A 20,116-nucleotide genomic window follows, 5' to 3' on the forward strand; every position below is an offset into this window, starting at 1 on the left:
ATTTGCCATTATGTCCTGGGCACAAGTCATCAGGGATTCCTGTGCATGGTGCTGACAAAACTGCTTCCATTTCTAGGTATATTTGTGTTCATAGCACATTTCTGGAGTGCCTTTGGTTTCGTCCATGCATCAAATATCTTGCACAAGCAACTCCTCAACAATATCCTTCGAGCACCCATGAGATTTTTTGACACAACACCCACAGGCCGGATTGTGAACAGGTTTGCCGGTGTAAGTATCTCAAGGACTGTCAGGTGGTATGTTTATATACTGAGGATCTTTCTGACAGGGAGGAATTATCATGTCCCCCCAGACAACACTGTTCAGTTCCAGTCCTTTTGTCTACTCAACATGCAGGTGTTTCTTGAGTACTTGCTGTGAGCTCCCAAGGATCCTGGTGATTCAGGGATGAACATCTCTGACCCTTCAAGTAGCTCAGCATCTAGTGAAGAAGACAACCAAGGAAGTGAAGGATTATTATAGAATATAGTAAAACCAGTAACAACAGTGTGTAGAAAAGTGGTCTGGGAGTACAAAGGAAAAATGGCACTAGCCCAGCCTGAGTGATAAAGGTAGGAAATGTCAGAAAAGGTGAAACTTAAGTCATAGAAGCAAGCCAGGGAGATTGCGAGGGTTGGGGGCAGGGATGGCAGTAGAGCAGGGTGAGAAGGATTATTCTGCAGAGGAAAGAACATAAATAAAAGCACTGTCACTGCCTGGGACAGGAAATCCAAGAGATAGTAGGATAACCCTTTGCTTGGCCTCTGCCTCCATTCCTGAAATTTCTATCTAGAATGCTTTAAGAATGAGTAAATTAGGCCGGGCGCGGTGGCTCAAGCCTGTAATTCCAGCACTTTGGGAGGCCGAGACGGGCGGATCACGAGGTCAGGAGATCGAGACCATCCTGGCTAACACGGTGAAACCCCGTCTCTACTAAAAATACAAAAAACTAGCTGGGCGAGGTGGCGGCGCCTGTAGTCCCAGCTACTCGGGAGGCTGAGGCAGGAGAATGGCGTGAACCCAGGAGGCGGAGCTTGCAGTGAGCTGAGATCTGGCCACTGCACTCCAGCCTGGGTGACAGAGCGAGACTCCGTCTCAAAAAAAAAAAAAAAAAGAATGAGTAAATTTGGTCTGGACTACGGAATAGAGCCATCGGTGATTTTAAGAAGTTCTCAGATATTGTTTCTATCTACCCCAGATCCTGGAACCCTTGGCATTCATTCACTCATTCATTCAGCAACCTTGATTGAGCACTTTCTATGAGCCAAGTACTGTACTGGGCACCGGGGCACTCAGTGAATGTGAAGATCATAGATGTCTCTCTGCCATGGGCCAGACCCGACTCATTGATTTTTTAGTGTATCTGAGATGGGAATTCAGGAACAGAGGCAGAGATCAGGCAATTCTGAATGACAAGTAACTATCACCAGCACAGTTTTTAGCCCTCTGCTTATGGAGCAGCTCTGGACTCTTGTTTGTTGGCCTTGAGGCAGACAGAAAGTATAGCTCACAGTCCACAGCCAGATTCTGGGGACACAGTAAACACTTCAAAAGTCGGCCGTTAACTGGTCCCCCTGTGTCACCTTCCTCTGGGGCAGAAACAGTGGGCATGATGTCACTAGAGACAACTTCAATTGGCCTTTCTGCTCGTTACACGAACCTAAAAGAACACTCCATTTTGGGTGAGAAATTTCTCGTAGTAATTTTACAAAGATTACAGTTTTCCCCATGTTGTAACATATATAATCTTCTGGGAAAGAGAACACAGAGGTTTTCTGTGAGTTACTTAGGCAACAGTCATAGTTTAAAGACTGCTTTTGCATGAAAAAGGAAACTGTCATTAATTATATGGTAAGTTTTGTTGGGGAGGTGGCTCAGACCTATTAAGGGGAGTCTGATCAAGGGGCCTCTGGGATTGATGGCTGAGTTAAGGAGATGGAGTGGAGGAAGAAAAGATGGAGACTCTGTGCCAGGTAAGGGTCAAAAGTAATCTGCATAGAACTGATAACTGGTAAGGATTTCTTTTCTCTGCCAACTGTGGGTATAGTTATTTGCATTCTGATAGGACTTTGGGAAAGGTAGGTTAGACTCAGGAGTCATCCTGATTCAGAGCTTTCTTGGAAGACCGTTATCCCTGATCCAGTTTGAGAAATTCCAGAGATAACTTAAACTCACTTTGGTACTCACATATTACTAATCATAGAATCAATATAATCCTCAGAAATTTAGGCAAGGGCAACCCAAAATATAAACCAAGCTTCTTGAGTGTTCTCCAAACCATCCATCCATTGATTCATTTTCTTATTTGTTCATTTATTCTACATGACTCGAAGGCAACATGGCAGTAAGACACGTCTGTTCCCACTGGGTTCCTTGGTTAGAACATTGTCCAGGCAGGTTCACGTTCAACCCCAGTTCCCTTCCCCTTGGTCCTCTATGCTTGGCAGAGGAAACAACTTCCTGAGTATCAGTCAAGAGTGGGTGGCGGGGCCTGATGACCAGAGCCTCCAAGCAAATGTTTATCAAATGCCTCTTATGTGCCAGGCTCTGTTCTAGGTACTCAATGGAATTAGGACCTATGTAAAGTTAGAATAATTGAATTGGCTTGGTTATGGGAGAAGAATTTACCTGTAAGGCTCTATTAGCTTACAATGATTGTGAATGGTTTAGTAAATCTGACAAGTGGGAATTTCACTGAGAAGCATGAAAACCTTTACCAAATCTGTTGAAAAAGGTAAAGGATGACTGCCATCATCTGTTTGGAGGGATTTTTATAAATGAATAATTTTTTTTTTTTTATATGAAGTCTCACTCTGTCACCCAGGCTGGAGTGCAGTGGCATGATCTTGGCTCACTGCAACCTCCACCTCCCAGGTTCAAGTGATTTTCCTGCCTCAGCTTCCTGAGTAACTGGGATTACAGGTGCATGCCACCATGCCCAGCTAATTTTTGTATTTTTAGTAGAGACGGAGTTTCACCATGTTGGTCAGGCTGGTCTTGAACTCCCGATCTCAGGTGATCCACCTGCCTTGGCCTCGCAAAGTGCTGGGATTACAGGTATGAGCCACCGTGCCCGGCCTAAATGAAGAAATTATGGAAATGAAATTGGTTATTGGGGTGAGCAGTGCAGCCTATTGCAAATGGACACAATGAAATGATTACATGAAGGAGTACTGGGAACAAACAGAATCCAACAGATCCCTTGCTAGGACACGGAAGATGTAAACTATCTTAGGAAGACCTCGATGATGGTGTAGCTCTCCTAATTGTTTTCCTAGGATATTTCCACGGTGGATGACATCCTGCCTCAGTCCATGCGCAGCTGGATTACATGCTTCTTGGGGATAATCAGCACCCTTGTCATGATCTGCATGGCCACGCCTGTCTTCACCATCATCATCATTCCTCTTGGCATTATTTATGTATCTGTTCAGGTAGGTTTGGAAATTTGGCTAAGTCATCCTTCCTCTCTATTTACAAAAGCCTAGCCTCTTTCCTGAGAATCTTCTTTGGATCATTGCTAGTCCTTCATTCCTCCCCTCAGCATCTTTGCCATTTAGTCGTACATTGGCATACCCAGGAGCCCATAGGCCACTGTCTGAAGCTGAAGTGAGAGCATCAGTGGGTGCACCATTCATGGCAAATGTCACCCTAACTGCTGCCCACCTCCCACTCCCTGGAAGCTTAGGTGGGACAGATCTATGTTTGGATCCAAGACTACTTTGCGATTGGCTCTGGACACAGTCTTGTAGCTCCATAAGATCCCCCATGACGATTAGGTCGGTTCCAGAAGAGCCATGCTATGGTGCTTCCTTGGTTGACTTTGGACAGGCATAGCTGCTTGGAGATGTCTCTCAGCAGCAGCTGGGTCTACCTTTTTACTTCGGCAAAGTTCTAGTTTCACTGGGGTGTCTGTGGGTAGTTTAGGCTCAATTCCAGCGTATTCTTAGAGGGAATGTGCACCTTGAAAGCAAAACAGGGAAACTGGAATGAGTGGAAGGAACCCTATTCCCATAATAAAATGGATGAGGAAGGGGGAGGCTCTGGGGGAACTCTGGTCCCACCAGCTGCTTTTGTGGTGAACTGTTTGCCTGGGGATACAATTTTGAAGACATTGTGGTCAGGGGCCTGTGGCCTTGTGGCCTGCGATTGGCGGCTCCCGCCGTGTCCGTGTGCAGTTCCTCAGGCACACTGTCACTATAGTGGCCTTTTAACTGTTAATAACAAACCAACAAACAAGAAACAGCGTTATTGGAGGGGACATCTGTACATCCGTGTATAACATTTTGCATCCCGACTCTCCAATGCCCCACTCTTTCCAGGTTTCAACAGATCCTCACAGAATCTAGTAGCAGCACGGACCCATTCCACTCCCCCTTGCCCTCAGGCCACAGGGTTCTTCCTGCGTTGGATTCCACCCTGTTCCAGTTCTTACCCCCTCAGCACTCTGCATACCTCCAGAATTCTCTGTACCTTCACACACCACTGAGGCACAGTTTTGGTCACTTACCTGAACAGATTCTTCCATTTTTCCCCAAACCTAGGCATGCCTTTTTCTAGCCATTTCCTGCCCATCCTCACGTGCCCTGCTGCCTTTACAAAATCCTTTTGAGGACCTTTTCTCTAATGAGTACAGAAACTGTCACATGGACGAGATCCATAGATCTGGGGGATACGGGTTAGGCTGACGGAACTCCTCAGGAGGTTTGGCGACTCAAAGCGCTGAGGCTGCGGTGTGGTCTCCTCATGTTCACCCCCCTCTGTTCCCCACCAACCCCAGTCTTCTCATTGGTCTCCTCCTCAGAGCCTCTCTCATCATGTTCTGCTGCCAGACATGGCACGGCAGGCTTTTGTCTTGTTCAGACGTAAGCTGTGGCTGTCAAGGGGAAGAACGCTGGGTTGTGGCCAGAAAGGAGGAAGATGGTGGATGCCTTATGACTGTGGGACTGGCTGATTCTTTACTTTTTGTGTCCAGATATTTTATGTGTCTAGCTCCCGCCAGCTGAGGCGTCTGGACTCTGTCACCAAGTCCCCAATCTACTCTCACTTCAGCGAGACTGTGTCAGGTTTGCCGGTTATCCGTGCCTTTGAGCACCAGCAGCGATTTCTGAAACAAAATGAGGTGAGGATTGACACCAACCAGAAATGTGTCTTTTCCTGGATCACCTCCAACAGGTGAGGCTTCCCCTGGGTATTTACCCATGTGTGTGCTTTGGGATTCTACATGTTTGACATTAGCTGTGGGAGGGCAGGCATGGCTAGTGGTGTGAAATTCACTCTGGCCACACACACTGTCATGCTGTGTAAGTGGAGAGAAGAAAGCATGAGCTTTGGAGTCAGAGACTGGGTCCCCATGCCAGCTCTGCTGTTTACCAAGCTGGGTGAATTGCCTTGACCTCTCCAAGGAAAATCTCCATTTCTTTGTTTTTGTAATGGCCAGAACACACCCTATCTCACAGGGTTCCACCTGTCTCGTGGTGGAAGTCAAATGACACTTGTGAGTGTTTTGTAACCCAGTACCAAACAAGTTTTGGGTGAACTGAACATCCTCTGTTTACTTTTCTGAGAATGGATGTGAGATTCTCCATAGTCATGACACTCTTTCTGGATAGTGAAGGCAGTGGAGGTTGGAGAGAGGAGAGTTGGAAGTTTTTAGGGAAGACCATTGATGACAGAAAGAGAAGTTCTGTCCTGTGAACAGGGTGAGCATTATTCTCCAGTATCCATAAGCCCTGGCAAGCAGTATGTCCTGGAAAGAGGAAGATCTTTTTTAGGAAGAAAAATTCTTGAGTGGCTTCCAAAGTGTCTTGAAGCGCTAAAGATGCTCAGTATTATTTGGAATATGGAAAGGTCAGAAGTTTGATTGTAAAGACATTTTATTTCTTAGAGACTTTCCAACAAGGAAAAAGCATGTAAGTAAATCTTATTAGACCTTCACTGTAAAGTACATATCATATTTATTCATACACATGCTGGAATTATTGGTGCGGACATTTAAATACATTTTCTTTGGGAAAGTCCTTTTTTTTTTTTTTGAAGGAGTTTCCCTCTTGTTGCCTAGGCTGGAGTGCAGTGGTGCAATCTCAGCTCACCACAACCTCTGCCTCCTGGGTTCAAGCAATTCTCCTGCCTCAGCCTCCCAAGTAGCTGGGATTACAGGCATGCACCACCATGCCCAGTTAATTTTTTTTTATTTTTAGTAGAGATGGGGTTTCTCCATGTTGGTCAGGCTGGTCTTGAACTCTCTACCTCAGGTGATTTGCCTGCCTTGGCCTCCCACAGTGCTGGGATTACAGGCGTGAGCCACCACGCCCGGCCTGGGAAAGTCCATTTTTATAAACTGTGTCTATACACATGTTCTCTTCAGTTCTCTATGAAATCCCAGTGTATATACCTGTGGCCAACTCGCACCTAACTTCCTTTCACCCTCAGCTTCTTCTTCCCCTTTTACAAATGCTGAAATCAAACAGGGCACGTTGACCCTTCCTGTGGTGCTTACTTTTTAATCTTACATATGGATTCACTACAGCATTGCTTCCCCAGCCTGATCAAAAGAAGTCATTTGGAGCGTTCATTTAAAATGCAGATTCTTGGCCGGGAGCAATGGCTCATACCTGTAATTCCAGCACTTTGGGAGACTGATATAAGCAGATCACGTGAACCCAGGCGTTCAAGACCAGCCTGGACAACATGATGAAATCCAGGCTCTACAGAAAACACACACACACACACAATTAGCTGGGTTCGGTGGTGTGCACCTATAGTTCCAGCTACTTGGGAGGTTGAGGTGGGAGGATGGCTTGAGCCCCGGAGGTCGAGGCTGCAGTGAGCCATGATCACACCACTGCACTCTAGCCTTGGTGACAGAGCAAGACCTTGTCTCATAAAACAAAAACAAACAGAAAAAATGCATATTCTTGAATCCCATCCTAGACGCCCTGAAATCAGAATCTTAAAGGAAGGGGTCCAGAAATTTTCCACCTGAATTTGTAACATTGTATACTAACAGTTGCCCTAGGTGATTCTTATGATTTGGTGAGTTTGGTGGACATTGCACTGTAGGATTCCCTTAGTTCAGCAAAGCCCTCTAGGATCTTTAAAATGCAATTTGTTTTCTTAAAAATAATATCAATAGGCTTTTAGGAAAACATGTTGTTTCTAAGTCAAATTGAAGCATCGCCTAAGAGTGCAGCCTGATCGAGTCAAACCCTCTGAGAATGTTCTGTGAACGCCAAGGTTGCTGGTTAAGATGAGGACGTGATCAATGACACCCACTCTCTTGTTCTGTTGCCCCACAGGTGGCTAGCAATTCGCCTGGAGCTGGTTGGGAACCTGCTTGTCTTCTTTTCAGCCTTGATGATGGTTATCTATAGAGATACCCTAAGTGGGGACACTGTTGGCTTTGTTCTGTCCAATGCACTCAATGTGAGTTTGAAGGTTGAGAGTTTGGTTTCGTTAGTGCGCTTACTCTTAAATTAAGCCTGATGTATACTGTGGAGTCTGTGCTCTTGATTCCTTCTTAAACCCAGAGGGACTAAGGGAGACTGAGGTTTAAACCCTGGCTCCATCTTTTACCCATGGACATGCTCTTTACTCTTCCTAAGTAGACATGAATGCCATCTAGAAAACTGGACATAAATGTTGACCTTAGGGCTTAAGAAGGCAATTTCACATGTTTCAATCTAATTGTTCCCTGTCTGCCTCTTTGCTTGGTTCTAGTTAAAAGAGAGAATACATAACTTTCTTCTCTAGAATGTAGCAGTAATCAGAAAGCCTTTTTGAACAAATAATTCCTCCTGTGTTTATTTTTCTTAGATGGTAGAATAATTGGAGGTAATTCTAATAAAGAACATAGAGTCTGATAAAACTATAGCATGTGTCTCACTGCAGCATCCCCAGCATGACTAGGGGATACATGGCAGGCATGGTTCTTTTCTAGCACCTAAGACAGTGGCTGGCACTACCGTAATTATTCAATCAATATTTGTTATAAATGAGTCATTTGACCATCGTTTTGAACTAATTTTTTTTAGTTCAAAGAGATTTGCATAGTTATATGTGGGCTTTATATAATAGTGCTGTCTTCATTAGAAGTTAATAAGGCTAGTGGAGCGCAGTGGCTCACACCTGCAATCCCAGCACTTTGGGAGGCCGAGGCAGGTGGATCAACTGAGGTCAGGAGTTTGAGACCAGCCTGGCCAACATGGTGAAACCCCATCTCTACTAAAAATACAAAAATTAGCCAGGCGTGGTGGCGGGTACCTGTAATCCCAGCTACTAGGGAGGCAAGAGACTGCAGTCACTTAGTTCCTTGTGTCACTGCCCTTTCATTCCCTTATTTCTAGGCTTTTTAGCCCAGGACAGGCAAGGTAAATAGGAAACTATTATATTGAACCAAAACAAAATGACTCAAATACCAGCAATTACATATGCTTCAATCTACACAAAGTGGATACTCTGAGTCCCCATGATTCTGTCCTCTGCTATCTATGGCTCCCTTTCTCTAACCACCATTTGCTCAACAAAAACTCCCTGTGCATATATGCAAACTCCTGAGTCTTTTCCTGAGAGAAGTTTGCATCTGAGTAATCTACAGATTCCCTGGCCTGGATCATGCCTTTCTCTGATTCACAAAGAACACTAGGCATACAGGCAGGAGGCCTGACCTCTGCTCCCACTCCACCCATTGCCAGACTCTCCAATTCCAGCTTTAGCCCAAACCACTAGACACTCACATTGCCCTTTGCATGAGCACCTAATTGTTCTGCAGCCATTCGATGCACTGCTCTTAATTCCTTCCCCAAGGAGGCAAGGATTGTCTTTCTTATGCTTTTCCTTACTCCCTTGCAGAGCCCAGCACAGTGCTGGGTACAAAGTTAGCACTGGATTGTCCTTGTGGTTTGAGTGGTTGAGTTGAGTTTTGTGCCTATGATGATTTTCAGTCTTCTGGTTTTTCTGTAGATCACACAAACCCTGAACTGGCTGGTGAGGATGACATCAGAAATAGAGACCAACATTGTGGCAGCTGAGCGAATAACTGAGTACACAAAAGTGGAAAATGAGGTAAGGAGGAACTGGAAGAATCCAGGGACAAGGCAAAAACAACATGCAACTCCTTCAAGGGTGCATCTTTAGAATTTCTCCATATTTCACATGGGCCCATAATGGGTCCCTAAAGTTTCCTTTCCTCTAACTCAAAGGACCTAATTTCTTCAAGCTTAGAATAGGAAATGGTTTAGGGGATGTCAAGTCTTGGAACATACCACGGAGATCTATAGCACAAGCTTGTGGTGTATTTTTCTTTAACTGAATAAGGTAGGAACTTTCCAAAGTACAAGTGCAGTTCATTCTATCAAATGCAGAGGCCATTAGGTAGCCGGGACACTGCTACCCTTCTCCTGTTCTATGACACGAGTCATGGGTGGACTGTTCGGCTGAGTTGCCACCTTATAAAACTTACTTCTCATCTTGTCTCCTTGCCAGGCACCCTGGGTGACTGATCAGAGGCCTCCGCCAGATTGGCCCAGCAAAGGCAAGATCCAGTTTAACAACTACCAAGTGCGGTACCGACCTGAGCTGGATCTGGTCCTCAGAGGGATCACTTGTGACATCGGTAGCATGGAGAAGGTAGGTGGAGTGAAGCAAGGCCTGGATGGGAGGCCTTGTGATCAAACAGCAATTGGACAGAGTAGAGAGCAGCTGGGCCCTAAGCCTTCATCATTTGAATGGAGGGAGAGGGTCAGGGCACTTCCTCTGCCCTGGGGAGGTGTGGGGACACAGTATCAGAGGGAAGGATAGCAGCCAGGAATCACACAGACTTACTGCAGCTGTCGGGGCCTTCTGCTCAGCTCCTCCCTGCCTCCTAGCCAGCTGACCAGGGCCCCTTTCCTGTTAAGGTTCACAGTATGCACAGAGAGGAAGTCAGGAAGGAAACAAGGGGGCGTCCAGGCCTGGTGAAGGAACTGTTGAGAATAGCAGTGTGGAGGGTTGTCCCTGAAGGAAGAATGGCCCAGTTCTCCTCCCAGTCTTCAAAGTCAGGCACCCTCCTTAGGTGCTGTTGTTTTCCGAGGACTTGGGGTCTGATGAGCAAGGACACTGAAGTCCAGATCAGAGTCTGGCTCTCAGCTGGTGGCAGACCTAATCTTTCCCTTCTTCACAAGGATTTTCTTTTTTCTTTATTTTATTTTATTTATTTATTCATTTATTTTTTGAGATGGAGTCTCACTCTATTACCCAGGCTGGAGTGTAGTGGTGCAATCTTGGCTCACTGCAACCTCTGCTTCCCGGGTTCAAGTGATTTTCCTACTCAGACTCCCAAGTAGCTGGGACTACATGTGCACACCACCATACCTGGCTAATTTTTTTGGTATTTTTAGTAGAGATGGGGTTTCACCATGTTGACCAGGCTGGTCTTGAACTCCTGGCCTCAGGTGATCTGCCCGCCTTGGCCTCCCAAAGTGCTGGGATTACAGGCATGAGCGACCACTCCTGGCCTAAACAAGGATTTTGTTTTTATCTATAAGTTCCAATAATAATTGTAACAACAGCTGCCAAGAGAGTCCATTTCAAACAGTGACTATAGTTCTCAGCAAACAATGATTTTTGACATCTTTTTCTGACATCCGGGTACTTTTTTCCTCACCAAAACCAAAATCAGTTTAGTATCTTAGAGATGGAGTAGCCAATCACTGCGTCTTACCTCCTGTGACTGTGAATGCCCTGGCTAAATAACTTCTCCCCAAGAATTACATGTGGAACTAATGTGTAAGGGAATTATATTCACAGATTGGTGTGGTGGGCAGGACAGGAGCTGGAAAGTCATCCCTCACAAACTGCCTCTTCAGAATCTTAGAGGCTGCCGGTGGTCAGATCATCATTGATGGAGTAGATATTGCTTCCATTGGGCTCCACGACCTCCGAGAGAAGCTGACCATCATCCCCCAGGTGAGCTCTAGAACTTACTCGGGCACATGCCATGGGGAGCAGCTTGTTTTACAGGAAACATATGCAGCTTCTTCTTGATGTCTATTCAGTCAGCCCTGTCAATTCCGCAGTCTACTCCGGATACCTGAGCTAGTTCCCTGGGATGGACACGTCGTTTCCAGGTTTCCAGAACTTAAGTTTTGAAATGTTTGGTAATATGCATTTGTGGCTGCCTGTATCTGACCACTAGGTGGCAGCAACACAACAGAAGTCAAGCAGAGCAGATGATTATTTAGCGTTGCTATAGCCCATGACGGTTTGCAAGACTTCTGCAATCAGCATTAGCAGTTTTGCCGCTGAAGCTTGAAGCCATTAAGCTTTATACTTCCCATTTGCTATGGTTAAAAGGTAGAGGAGGGAATTTGCTGCAGGTTTCTGCCAGCAAGCGGAACGCTTCGTGCATCAGCAGGAAAGATTTCCCCTCGGCTTCCTCTCCGGATCCTGCCAGATAAGGATTGCTGCGGGGCCCCTAGGCTCCTCCGCAGGGCGCGGTCCCTCAGAACTTTCCCCCTCCGCCCACGGCAGCCCAGTTCCTCTAGGGGTAGCTTTGGTCTGTCTGGTGTTTGCTCAGTTCGATAGTCTTTTCTCCAGCCTCTTCAAAAGCGTGACACCTTCTTCTCATGCGGCTGTACTATTGTTTCCTCTACCCTCTTCTGATCCCTCTACCTTGAAACCAGGAGTTTGGGTTTGGGAGGCCGAGGCAGGTAAATCACTGGAGCCCAAAAGTTCAAGATCAGCCTAGGCAACATGGCAATAATCCATCTCTACAAAAAATTTTAAAAATCAGCCAGGCATGGTGGTGCGTGCCTGTGGTCCCAGCTGCTCGGGAGGCTGAGGTGGGAGGATCACCTGAGCTAAGGACGTCAAGGCTGTAGTGAGTGGTGTTCGTGCCACTGCACTCCAGTCTGGGCAACAGAGTGAAACTCGGTCTCAAAAGCAAAAAATAAACCGAGGGCTTCTCTTAACCCTGTGCCTAGCCCCTGGCTGGTAGTCACTCCGAGCCTGAGGAGGGCAAACCTTGCGGAAGCTGAACCACAAACCAGCTTCCTGCCTCAGGAATCCACCTCAGGCCAGTCCTATCCGCCATCTCCCAGTCCCGAGGAACTCCGAGGTCCTTTTCTGGCATAAGCCCTGACAGCCCCCTTGTCCCTCACTTGCAGGACCCCATCCTGTTCTCTGGAAGCCTGAGGATGAATCTCGACCCTTTCAACAACTACTCAGATGAGGAGATTTGGAAGGCCCTGGAGCTGGCTCACCTCAAGTCTTTTGTGGCCAACCTGCAACTTGGGTTATCCCACGAAGTGACAGAGGCCGGTGGCAACCTGAGGTAATGTTCCATAGCCTGCTGCCCCTGCAGGCAGTGAGAGGATGTGAGGGGCCACTCCTCGTGTTCCTCATGTTAGGTGATGCCGGCCATAGAATTTTCATCCGGGTCTGATTCCTAAAGTGTAAAATGAACCTGTTGTAAACTTCACAAGATAAAATAGATGTGAAAGTGCTTCAAAACTCTTGAAAACTGGCCAGGCACAGTGGCTCACGCCTGTAGTCCCAGCACTCTGGGAGGCTGAGGCAGGTAGATCACCTGACATCAGGAGTTGGAGACCAGCCTGGTCAACATGGTGAAACCTTGTCTCTACTAAAAATACAAAAAGTAGCCGGGCATGGTGGTGGGCCCCTATAGTCCCAAGCTACTCAGGAGGCTGAGGCAGGAGAATCGCTTAAACCCAGGAGGTGGAGGTTGCAGTGAGCCGAGATTGCGCCACTACACTCCAGCCTGGGCAACAGAGCAAGACTCTGTCTAAAAAAATAATAATAATAATAATAAACTCTTGAAAACCTTTGTTATTGGCCGAGCGCAGTGGCTCATGCCTGTAATCCCAGCGCTTTGGGAGGCTGAGGCCGGTGGATCGTGAGTTCAGGAGTTCAAGACCAGCCTGGCCAAGATGGTGAAACCCCATCTCTACTAAAAATACAAAAAATTAATTGGGTGTGGTGGCGGGCACCTGTAATCTCAGCTACTCAGGAGGCTGAGGCAGAGAATTGCTTGAACCTGGGAGGCAGAGGTTGCAGTGAGCCGAGATCACACCACTGCACTCCAGCCTGGGAGACAGAGCAAGATTCCATCTCAAAAAAAAAAAAAAAGAGAAAACCTTTGTTATTAAATGTAATCCTCATATGATATTACACAATGTGAGCTTACACATCCCACAGTTGTGGAGAACCACAGAAAGCAGAGGCTCCCAGCTGTGCACAATCAGGATGAAAATAGTCTGGCTGCCTGGTCCAACCCTAGAGTCTGATTTAATTGTATGAGGTTAGACTGGACTTGGGGAGTTTTAAAGGATCCCTACAAGGCTGTTAAGCGCATCCCAGTTTAAAAACGACTGATCTAAAGAGCATGCGGATGACAGGGAACGTGACGTCTGTAAAGTCCTTAGGCACTGCTGAAACACCTGAAATCAACAAAAGACTCTTGGCTTTCAGTTATTTTTACCTTTCCAAAACATTTTTACATAGTTGACATTTCACTTCTGGCCTTCACTGTATGTTTGCCTGTCCATTAATAAGTTGACCTGGCATTTTCCTGTAACATTTTGTTTTCCTTCCATACACCGAAGTTCTGCCCTCAGCCAAAGCCCACTACTCATGGACAGGTCTTGCTCCTGTCCCAGGTGCCTCAGTGGTGTTGGCAGGGAATAGGCCATTTGCAAGTTGAAGCTCAGGAAGGAAGGGAGGGCTCAGTAACTGATTCATGGACCAGCCGCTCTGGCTTCACCTGGGAGATGCTGCACATGCAGAATCTCAGGGTGTAGACCTACTCACCTGAATCTGCATTTTAGCAAGATTCCCAGGTGATTTGTGTGCACATTACACTTGAGAAGCACTGCCTAGAGTTTTGTGATTAACTAGGCTGCAAGCTAAAATCACCCAGGAAGCTTTAAAACTCCCAATACCTAAACTGTAGCCCAGACCAATTGAATCAGGGACCCAGGTGATTTCAGTGTGTAGCCCCAGGGAACAAGCCCTGGTAGAGAGCTTCGGCAGTTTACTTTCCCTCCACAACAGATCTAGCAACTAGCAGGACTCAAGTAGGTCTTTAGGCCAGTGTAAAAGATCATTCAAACATTCAGTCAGCAAAAATGTAGTAACACCAGCTCATGCCTGTAATCCCAGCACTTTGGGAGGCTGACGCAGGCAGATCACCTGATGTCGGGAGTTTGAGACCAGCCTGACCAACATGGAGACACCCCATCACTACTAAAAATACAAAATTAGCTGGGCATGGTGGCACATGCCTGTAATCCCAGCTGTAATCCCTTGGGAGGCTGAGGCAGGCGAATTGCTTGAACCCGGGAGGCAGAGGTTGCAGTGAGCTGAGATTGCACCATTGCACTCCAGCCTGGGCAACAAGAGCAAAACTCCGTCTCAAAACAAAACAAAACAGTAATAACACCTACTATGTGCCAGGTACTGAAAATACAGAGGCAAAGAGAGACACAACCCAGACTTCCTAGCGCTTACAGCGTAATGAAGACAGACGTGTGACAGTAAATGCCAGTACAGTCCGTGCTACAGAGAGGACATGTGGGATGCTATGGTAGGGTGCAATGGGAGGCCTTGACATTTCTGGTTTATAAAAACAAAAATCATGCCATCTTTCTCCTGTCCGAGCTGAGAGATGCTTAAATGGTATTACCAATGCATTGATTTCAGACCTGAGTTTCAAATCTGGACCGGGGGACTAAAACTTACATTTCTCTGTTGAATGATGGGCAAGTTCAGCTGGGCAAGAGCAGCTGAAAGCCAAAGTGGCGCCTCAGCAACAGAGTCTGTTACTCTGAAGTCCAAAGCGTACATGACACTTGGGGCCAGGCAGGAGTTTGGTACAAGCTAAGTAAATAGTTTTTCAGCGTCTCTGATCTTACATCACGGGGGAAAACTGGAAGTTCATCTTGGGTAACTTCTCATCTCCTGCAGAAATTTTCTTACAGAGAATTACAGAACTTTAGCCACCCCCTGTTTAATATGTTCCCTAATGGCCACAGCAGGAAAGAGCAATTAGCAAATTCCTGAATATTTCCTTCACATCATTTCCCAAAGCTTCTTTATGTAAGTAAGAGGTCCAGCCTTCATTACAGGCTTTTAGCAAATTAAAGCCATTTGCATTTTACAAGCATATTTGAATTCCACATACATTGCATCTCACACCAAGACATCACGTTCATTAGACAGCTTCATCTCTAATCAAGGCAGAAGGCTTTGAAAAAATAGCCTTGAGATTAGAATTACACATTAAAATAATAAATGGATTTGCTAAGGCCACAAAGAAATGCCACTGGGGCATTCTAGTGTAGTTCCTCCCTATATTAATGGTTTCAGGTCAAATACTGCTAAAGTAAACTTGGTGACATTCATGTTGTTTTGGAAATGTTGCTATCATGGCAACCAAATGCAAAGCATTGTTCCTGGGTCAGTGTTATCCAAACTTGTTTAAGCATAAAAATGACCTGGGGTGCTTAGTAAAAAGGCACGTTCCTAGGCTCCTCCCCACTCTGATTGAGTAAAGCAGGGGCCCAGAAATATGACTTTTTAATTAAGTACTTGGGGTGGGTCTTCAATTGGGGAAGTTTGAAAAACGATGCTCACAATAGCAACGTACGGCTCGTTGAAGAGGCCCAAACATTCCAGGGCAATTTTGGAGTGGGGGTTTTGAAAGTCTCATCTGGAACATGAAAATGGTCCCCTGCCCTGCGTCTTTCCTTGGTCCTTAAGAGCTAACGCATAGCTGCTTCTATTGGCTGCAGCATAGGCCAGAGGCAGCTGCTGTGCCTGGGCAGGGCTCTGCTTCGGAAATCCAAGATCCTGGTCCTGGATGAGGCCACTGCTGCGGTGGATCTGGAGACAGACAACCTCATTCAGACGACCATCCAAAACGAGTTCGCCCACTGCACAGTGATCACCATCGCCCACAGGCTGCACACCATCATGGACAGTGACAAGTGAGTGTGGGGGGACAGGGCTTGACACAGATGGCTTAACCCTTGCTCTACAGTAACAGTGTCTGCCGGGAAACACCTAATGGCAGAAGGTTTAACAACCACCATATTACTGATGAGGAAACTGAGACTTAGAGATGTCAAGTAATCTGGCCAAAATTTTACATCAAGCGAATGAAAGCGAACGAGGTTAAGGGAACTATTCATATCTTGAGGGTAAAATTGGAAACTGTGTGTTGTAACAATTAACTGGGTATGAGGAGGTGGCAGCTCAAGTGGTGAGAGGCAGATGTTGACCGTAGACCTTCCCAGCTGTCCTGAGCCTCAGCTGCTGCTCTGTGAAATAGCTAGACTCTTTCTATTCCTTCCAGCTGTGTCATACTACAATCAAAGTCAGTAATCTTAGAAAGCTGTTTGGAGATGATAGGCACCCTTTGTAAGCCAATGTATCCTTAAACAATGTGTACTTCTTTTAAAAACTCATGTAAATGGACTCATACTGCCTGTATTCTTCTATTACTTGATTCTTTTGTTCAATATTATTTGCAGAATTCATCCATGTTGATGTGTGTAGCTGTGGCTCATTGATTTTCACTGCTTTGTAACCTTGTCTGACTATACCACAATTTAGTCCTGGTTATTCTTATAAATGCCTAGACTTTGAGATGCTGCTTTCTAAGACTTTTCTTTCTTTCTTCCTTGTTTCAGGGTAATGGTCCTAGACAATGGGAAGATTATAGAGTACGGCAGCCCTGAAGAACTGCTACAAACCCCTGGACCCTTTTACTTTATGGCTAAGGAAGCTGGCATTGAGAATGTGAACAGCACAGAATTCTAGCAGAAGCCTCCATGGGTTAGAAAAGGACTATAAGAATAATTTCTTATTTAATTTTATTTTTTGTAAAATACAGAATACATACAAAAGTGTGTATAAAATGTACGTTTTAAAAAAGGATAAGTGAACATCCATGAACCTACTACCCAGGTTAAGAAAGTAAATATCACCAGGTAGTTGAGAAACCCCTCGATTGTCTACCTCGATCGTACTTCCTTGCTACCCACCTCTCCCAGGGACAACGCCTGTCCTGAATTTCACGATGATTGTTCCCTTGCCTTTCATTTCCGTTTCATAACCTTGGTATGTGTCTTTATACAATGTATACCCTTTTTTACTTATGTAAGTGGACTGACTCACACTGCATACATCTTCTGTGACTTGATTCTTTTGTTCAGTATTATATTTGAGATTCATCCATGGTGATGCAAATAGGTATGTTATTTTTTTTCACTGCTCTGTAGGCTGGCATTGTGTGAATACAGCACAATGTATCAGTTTTAACATTGGGGATCATTAGCATTATTCTCAGGTTTTTTAAAATTATAAACAATACTACTATGGACATTCTGGTCTACATCTCCTGGCACATATGTAAGAGTTCCTCTAGGGTATAACCTAGGAATGGAGGGTATGCACATGTTTACATGCACTAACTAGCTGGTGCCAAACTAGTAATGCCAACTGAAAACATTGCTGTCAATCTGATGAATATGAATGGATGTATCACTGAGAATTTCATTTGCATTTCCCTGGTATCTATTGGGGATGAATATATTTTCATGTTTCTGATTTGCATTTCCAATCATTTTTTAAATATTGTGTCTGATAATTCCAGTGTCTGGATTCTTTATCTGTTGTTTCTGTTGGTTTTTACTCATGGTATTTTATTTCCTTGTACGTCTTGTGCATTTTTATTATAAGCTTGTTCTCCTTAAAACTTTGTGGACATTCTTTGAGGCCTAAGTTGACCTTGAGTTCTTCCTAAGGGAATTGGGCATGCATTAGCCTGTTGCCTGGGGCATTACCCAGAACCTCTTTGAATGAAATTCTTCACTAAGGGGTTTCAAACCACCGTGCAACCACAATCCCGTACAAGAGCTAGCTTGTGATTTACAGATTCTCGAGGGAGAGTGACAGGTTGGAGATGGGTATGGGGTTTTGTTGTTGTTTTTGACTCCTGCATTCTGCATGGCAGGATCTAGGCCTCTTTACCTGTACATTGCAGGTATAACCCTTTCATGACACAGGTTCATCAGAAGGTTTTAGTTTGCACTGTAGCAGACCTTGACTTTAACTCTTGCCTTGGCATCCTACATCATCAACAAAGTGAGAGTTTAAGATCTCCTGGGCAGGAGATTTCAGAAGCCAGCCTAAGTTTGGGGCCTTCCTCACCCCCTAGGGCCTTTGTGTCAGATTCTTCTGGGTTCTTCATATTCCTTACCTCCATTTCAGTGATGTAATGATAAAGATTTTTTTTTTTTTTTTTTTTTGAGACGGAGTCTTGCTCTGCCGCCCAGGCTGGAGTGCAGTGGCCGGCTCTCAGCTCACTGCAAGCTCCGCCTCCCGGGTTCACGCCATTCTCCTGTCTCAGCCTCCCGAGTAGCTGGGACTACAGGCGCCCGCCACCTCGCCCGGCTAGTTTTTTGTATTTTTTAGTAGAGACGGGGTTTCACCGTATTAGCCAGGATGGTCTCGATCTCCTGACCTCGTGATCCGCCCGTCTCGGCCTCCCAAAGTGCTGGGATTACAGGCTTGAGCCACCGCGCCCAGCAAGATTTTGATTTATTCAGCATTTCACTGTCTGTTTAGTGAGGTGCTTAGCATTAAACTTCTGAAATGCAGGGCAAATAGCTAGTGTAAGCATACCTCTGGCTTGCCCTGAATACTTAGGGGTTACATCTGTTTTCCCAAAACGGTAATAGCCCCCCCTTTCACACACACACAAAAATTGTCTCATTTGTATGAAAAACTTGTGTGCCTCCTACACATAGCCCTGTGAATTAGATTTTGAATCACAGCATGGATGGTGATCAACAAAGTTGTGTAACTATTGAAGTGTTGGCTGGCGGGAGAGCACTATTCATGGAGAATCCCCTCCTTAATTCTGCAAACTAGATCTAGTACATTGTGAATATTCTATAATCATTGGCTATTTTTTACAGCTAGCTTTTCAGATCTATACCTGCTTATGTACATGAAATGTAGCTCCTGTAAACTGCAGATTAGTATATATTAATTTAAGATGCCATCAATTGTAAAATACCTATTATTTTCCATACCACGAAGAAAGGATACTGCCAATTAAACTTTGGCATGCATTGTTTGTAAAATGCATTCTATTTGTGGAAAAAAAAATAGCATTTTAAGATTAATACAATACAATACCTGTAAAGCTCTGTAAGAGCTAAGTCATGTCCTTTATTTCTGCTATTGACCTTTGTTCTTTTTCCCTGATTGTTCCAGTCTCTATTGCTCTTTTAATCCAATATCATCATCATCATCATCACTTCCCTTATCTCTTTTTCTCAACTATTTCACTGCTAGATAGCTAACTACTGTTTTCACCATCTATTCTTTCTAATCATTAGAATTTCAAAAAACTACTTTTTTCTTTTTTTAGTGGTGTTTTAATTTTTTATTTTATTTTTTTAGTGTTTATTTTGAAAGCACATTCCATACACGCAAACTTTCCAACTTGCTTCTTAAATGAGTTTTTAGATATAAAGCATTTAGAGGAGCAGGAGGAACTTTGGAAAACAAAGGAACTATTTATGCTGACTGCAGAAGCCAGAGAAATGCAAGCTTGGTAAAGCACCAACGGTAAAAGTGAAACTAAAGGAGAAGCCTGATACTTCCCCAATTTGTTTCTCAAACAAAATGGTCCAGCTGATGTCGGTATAGTTATCACCAGAGAACTTTGAAGATTACCAACCATCACCTATGTACTTAGCTTCCAGTAAATGTCTGACACTGTGCCAAAATTTTTTTAAAAACTATCTAGGACAGGCGCTGTGGCTCATACCTGTAACCCCAGCACTTTGGGACGCTGAGGTGGGTGGATCACCTGAGGTCAGGAGTTCGAGACCAGCCTGGCCAACATGGTGAAACCCCGTCTATACTAAAAATACAAAAATTAGCCAAGCATGGTGGCACATGCCTGTAATCACAGCTGCTCAGGAGGCTGAGGCAGGAGAATCCCTTGAACCTGGCAGGCGGAAGTTGTAGTGAGCCAGGATCGCGCCATTGCACCCTAGCCTGAGGGACAGAGCAAGACTCCATCTCAAAAAAAAAAAAAAAA

General features: G+C 45.1%; 1 protein-coding gene across 1 annotated transcript in view; it reads left to right on the forward strand.

Annotated features, from left to right (window-relative positions):
- ABCC2 (ATP binding cassette subfamily C member 2) overlaps positions 1–17,000 on the forward strand; it is a 60,844-nt gene extending 43,844 nt beyond the window's left edge. Inside the window, exons 23-32 of the mRNA XM_017880710.1 lie at positions 77–231; positions 3,279–3,434; positions 4,976–5,175; positions 7,299–7,425; positions 8,962–9,063; positions 9,484–9,627; positions 10,786–10,944; positions 12,144–12,310; positions 15,789–15,983; positions 16,689–17,000. Of these exons, the coding sequence (XP_017736199.1) occupies positions 77–231; positions 3,279–3,434; positions 4,976–5,175; positions 7,299–7,425; positions 8,962–9,063; positions 9,484–9,627; positions 10,786–10,944; positions 12,144–12,310; positions 15,789–15,983; positions 16,689–16,818 (1,535 nt within the window). The 3' untranslated portion in view covers positions 16,819–17,000. The remainder of the gene's footprint in view (positions 1–76; positions 232–3,278; positions 3,435–4,975; positions 5,176–7,298; positions 7,426–8,961; positions 9,064–9,483; positions 9,628–10,785; positions 10,945–12,143; positions 12,311–15,788; positions 15,984–16,688) is intronic.
- Positions 17,001–20,116: the final 3,116 nt, after the last annotated feature.

The sequence above is a fragment of the Rhinopithecus bieti genome, unplaced genomic scaffold (genome assembly GCF_001698545.2).
Source record: "Rhinopithecus bieti isolate Rb0 unplaced genomic scaffold, ASM169854v2 scaffold_425, whole genome shotgun sequence".
NCBI lineage: Eukaryota > Metazoa > Chordata > Mammalia > Primates > Cercopithecidae > Rhinopithecus > Rhinopithecus bieti.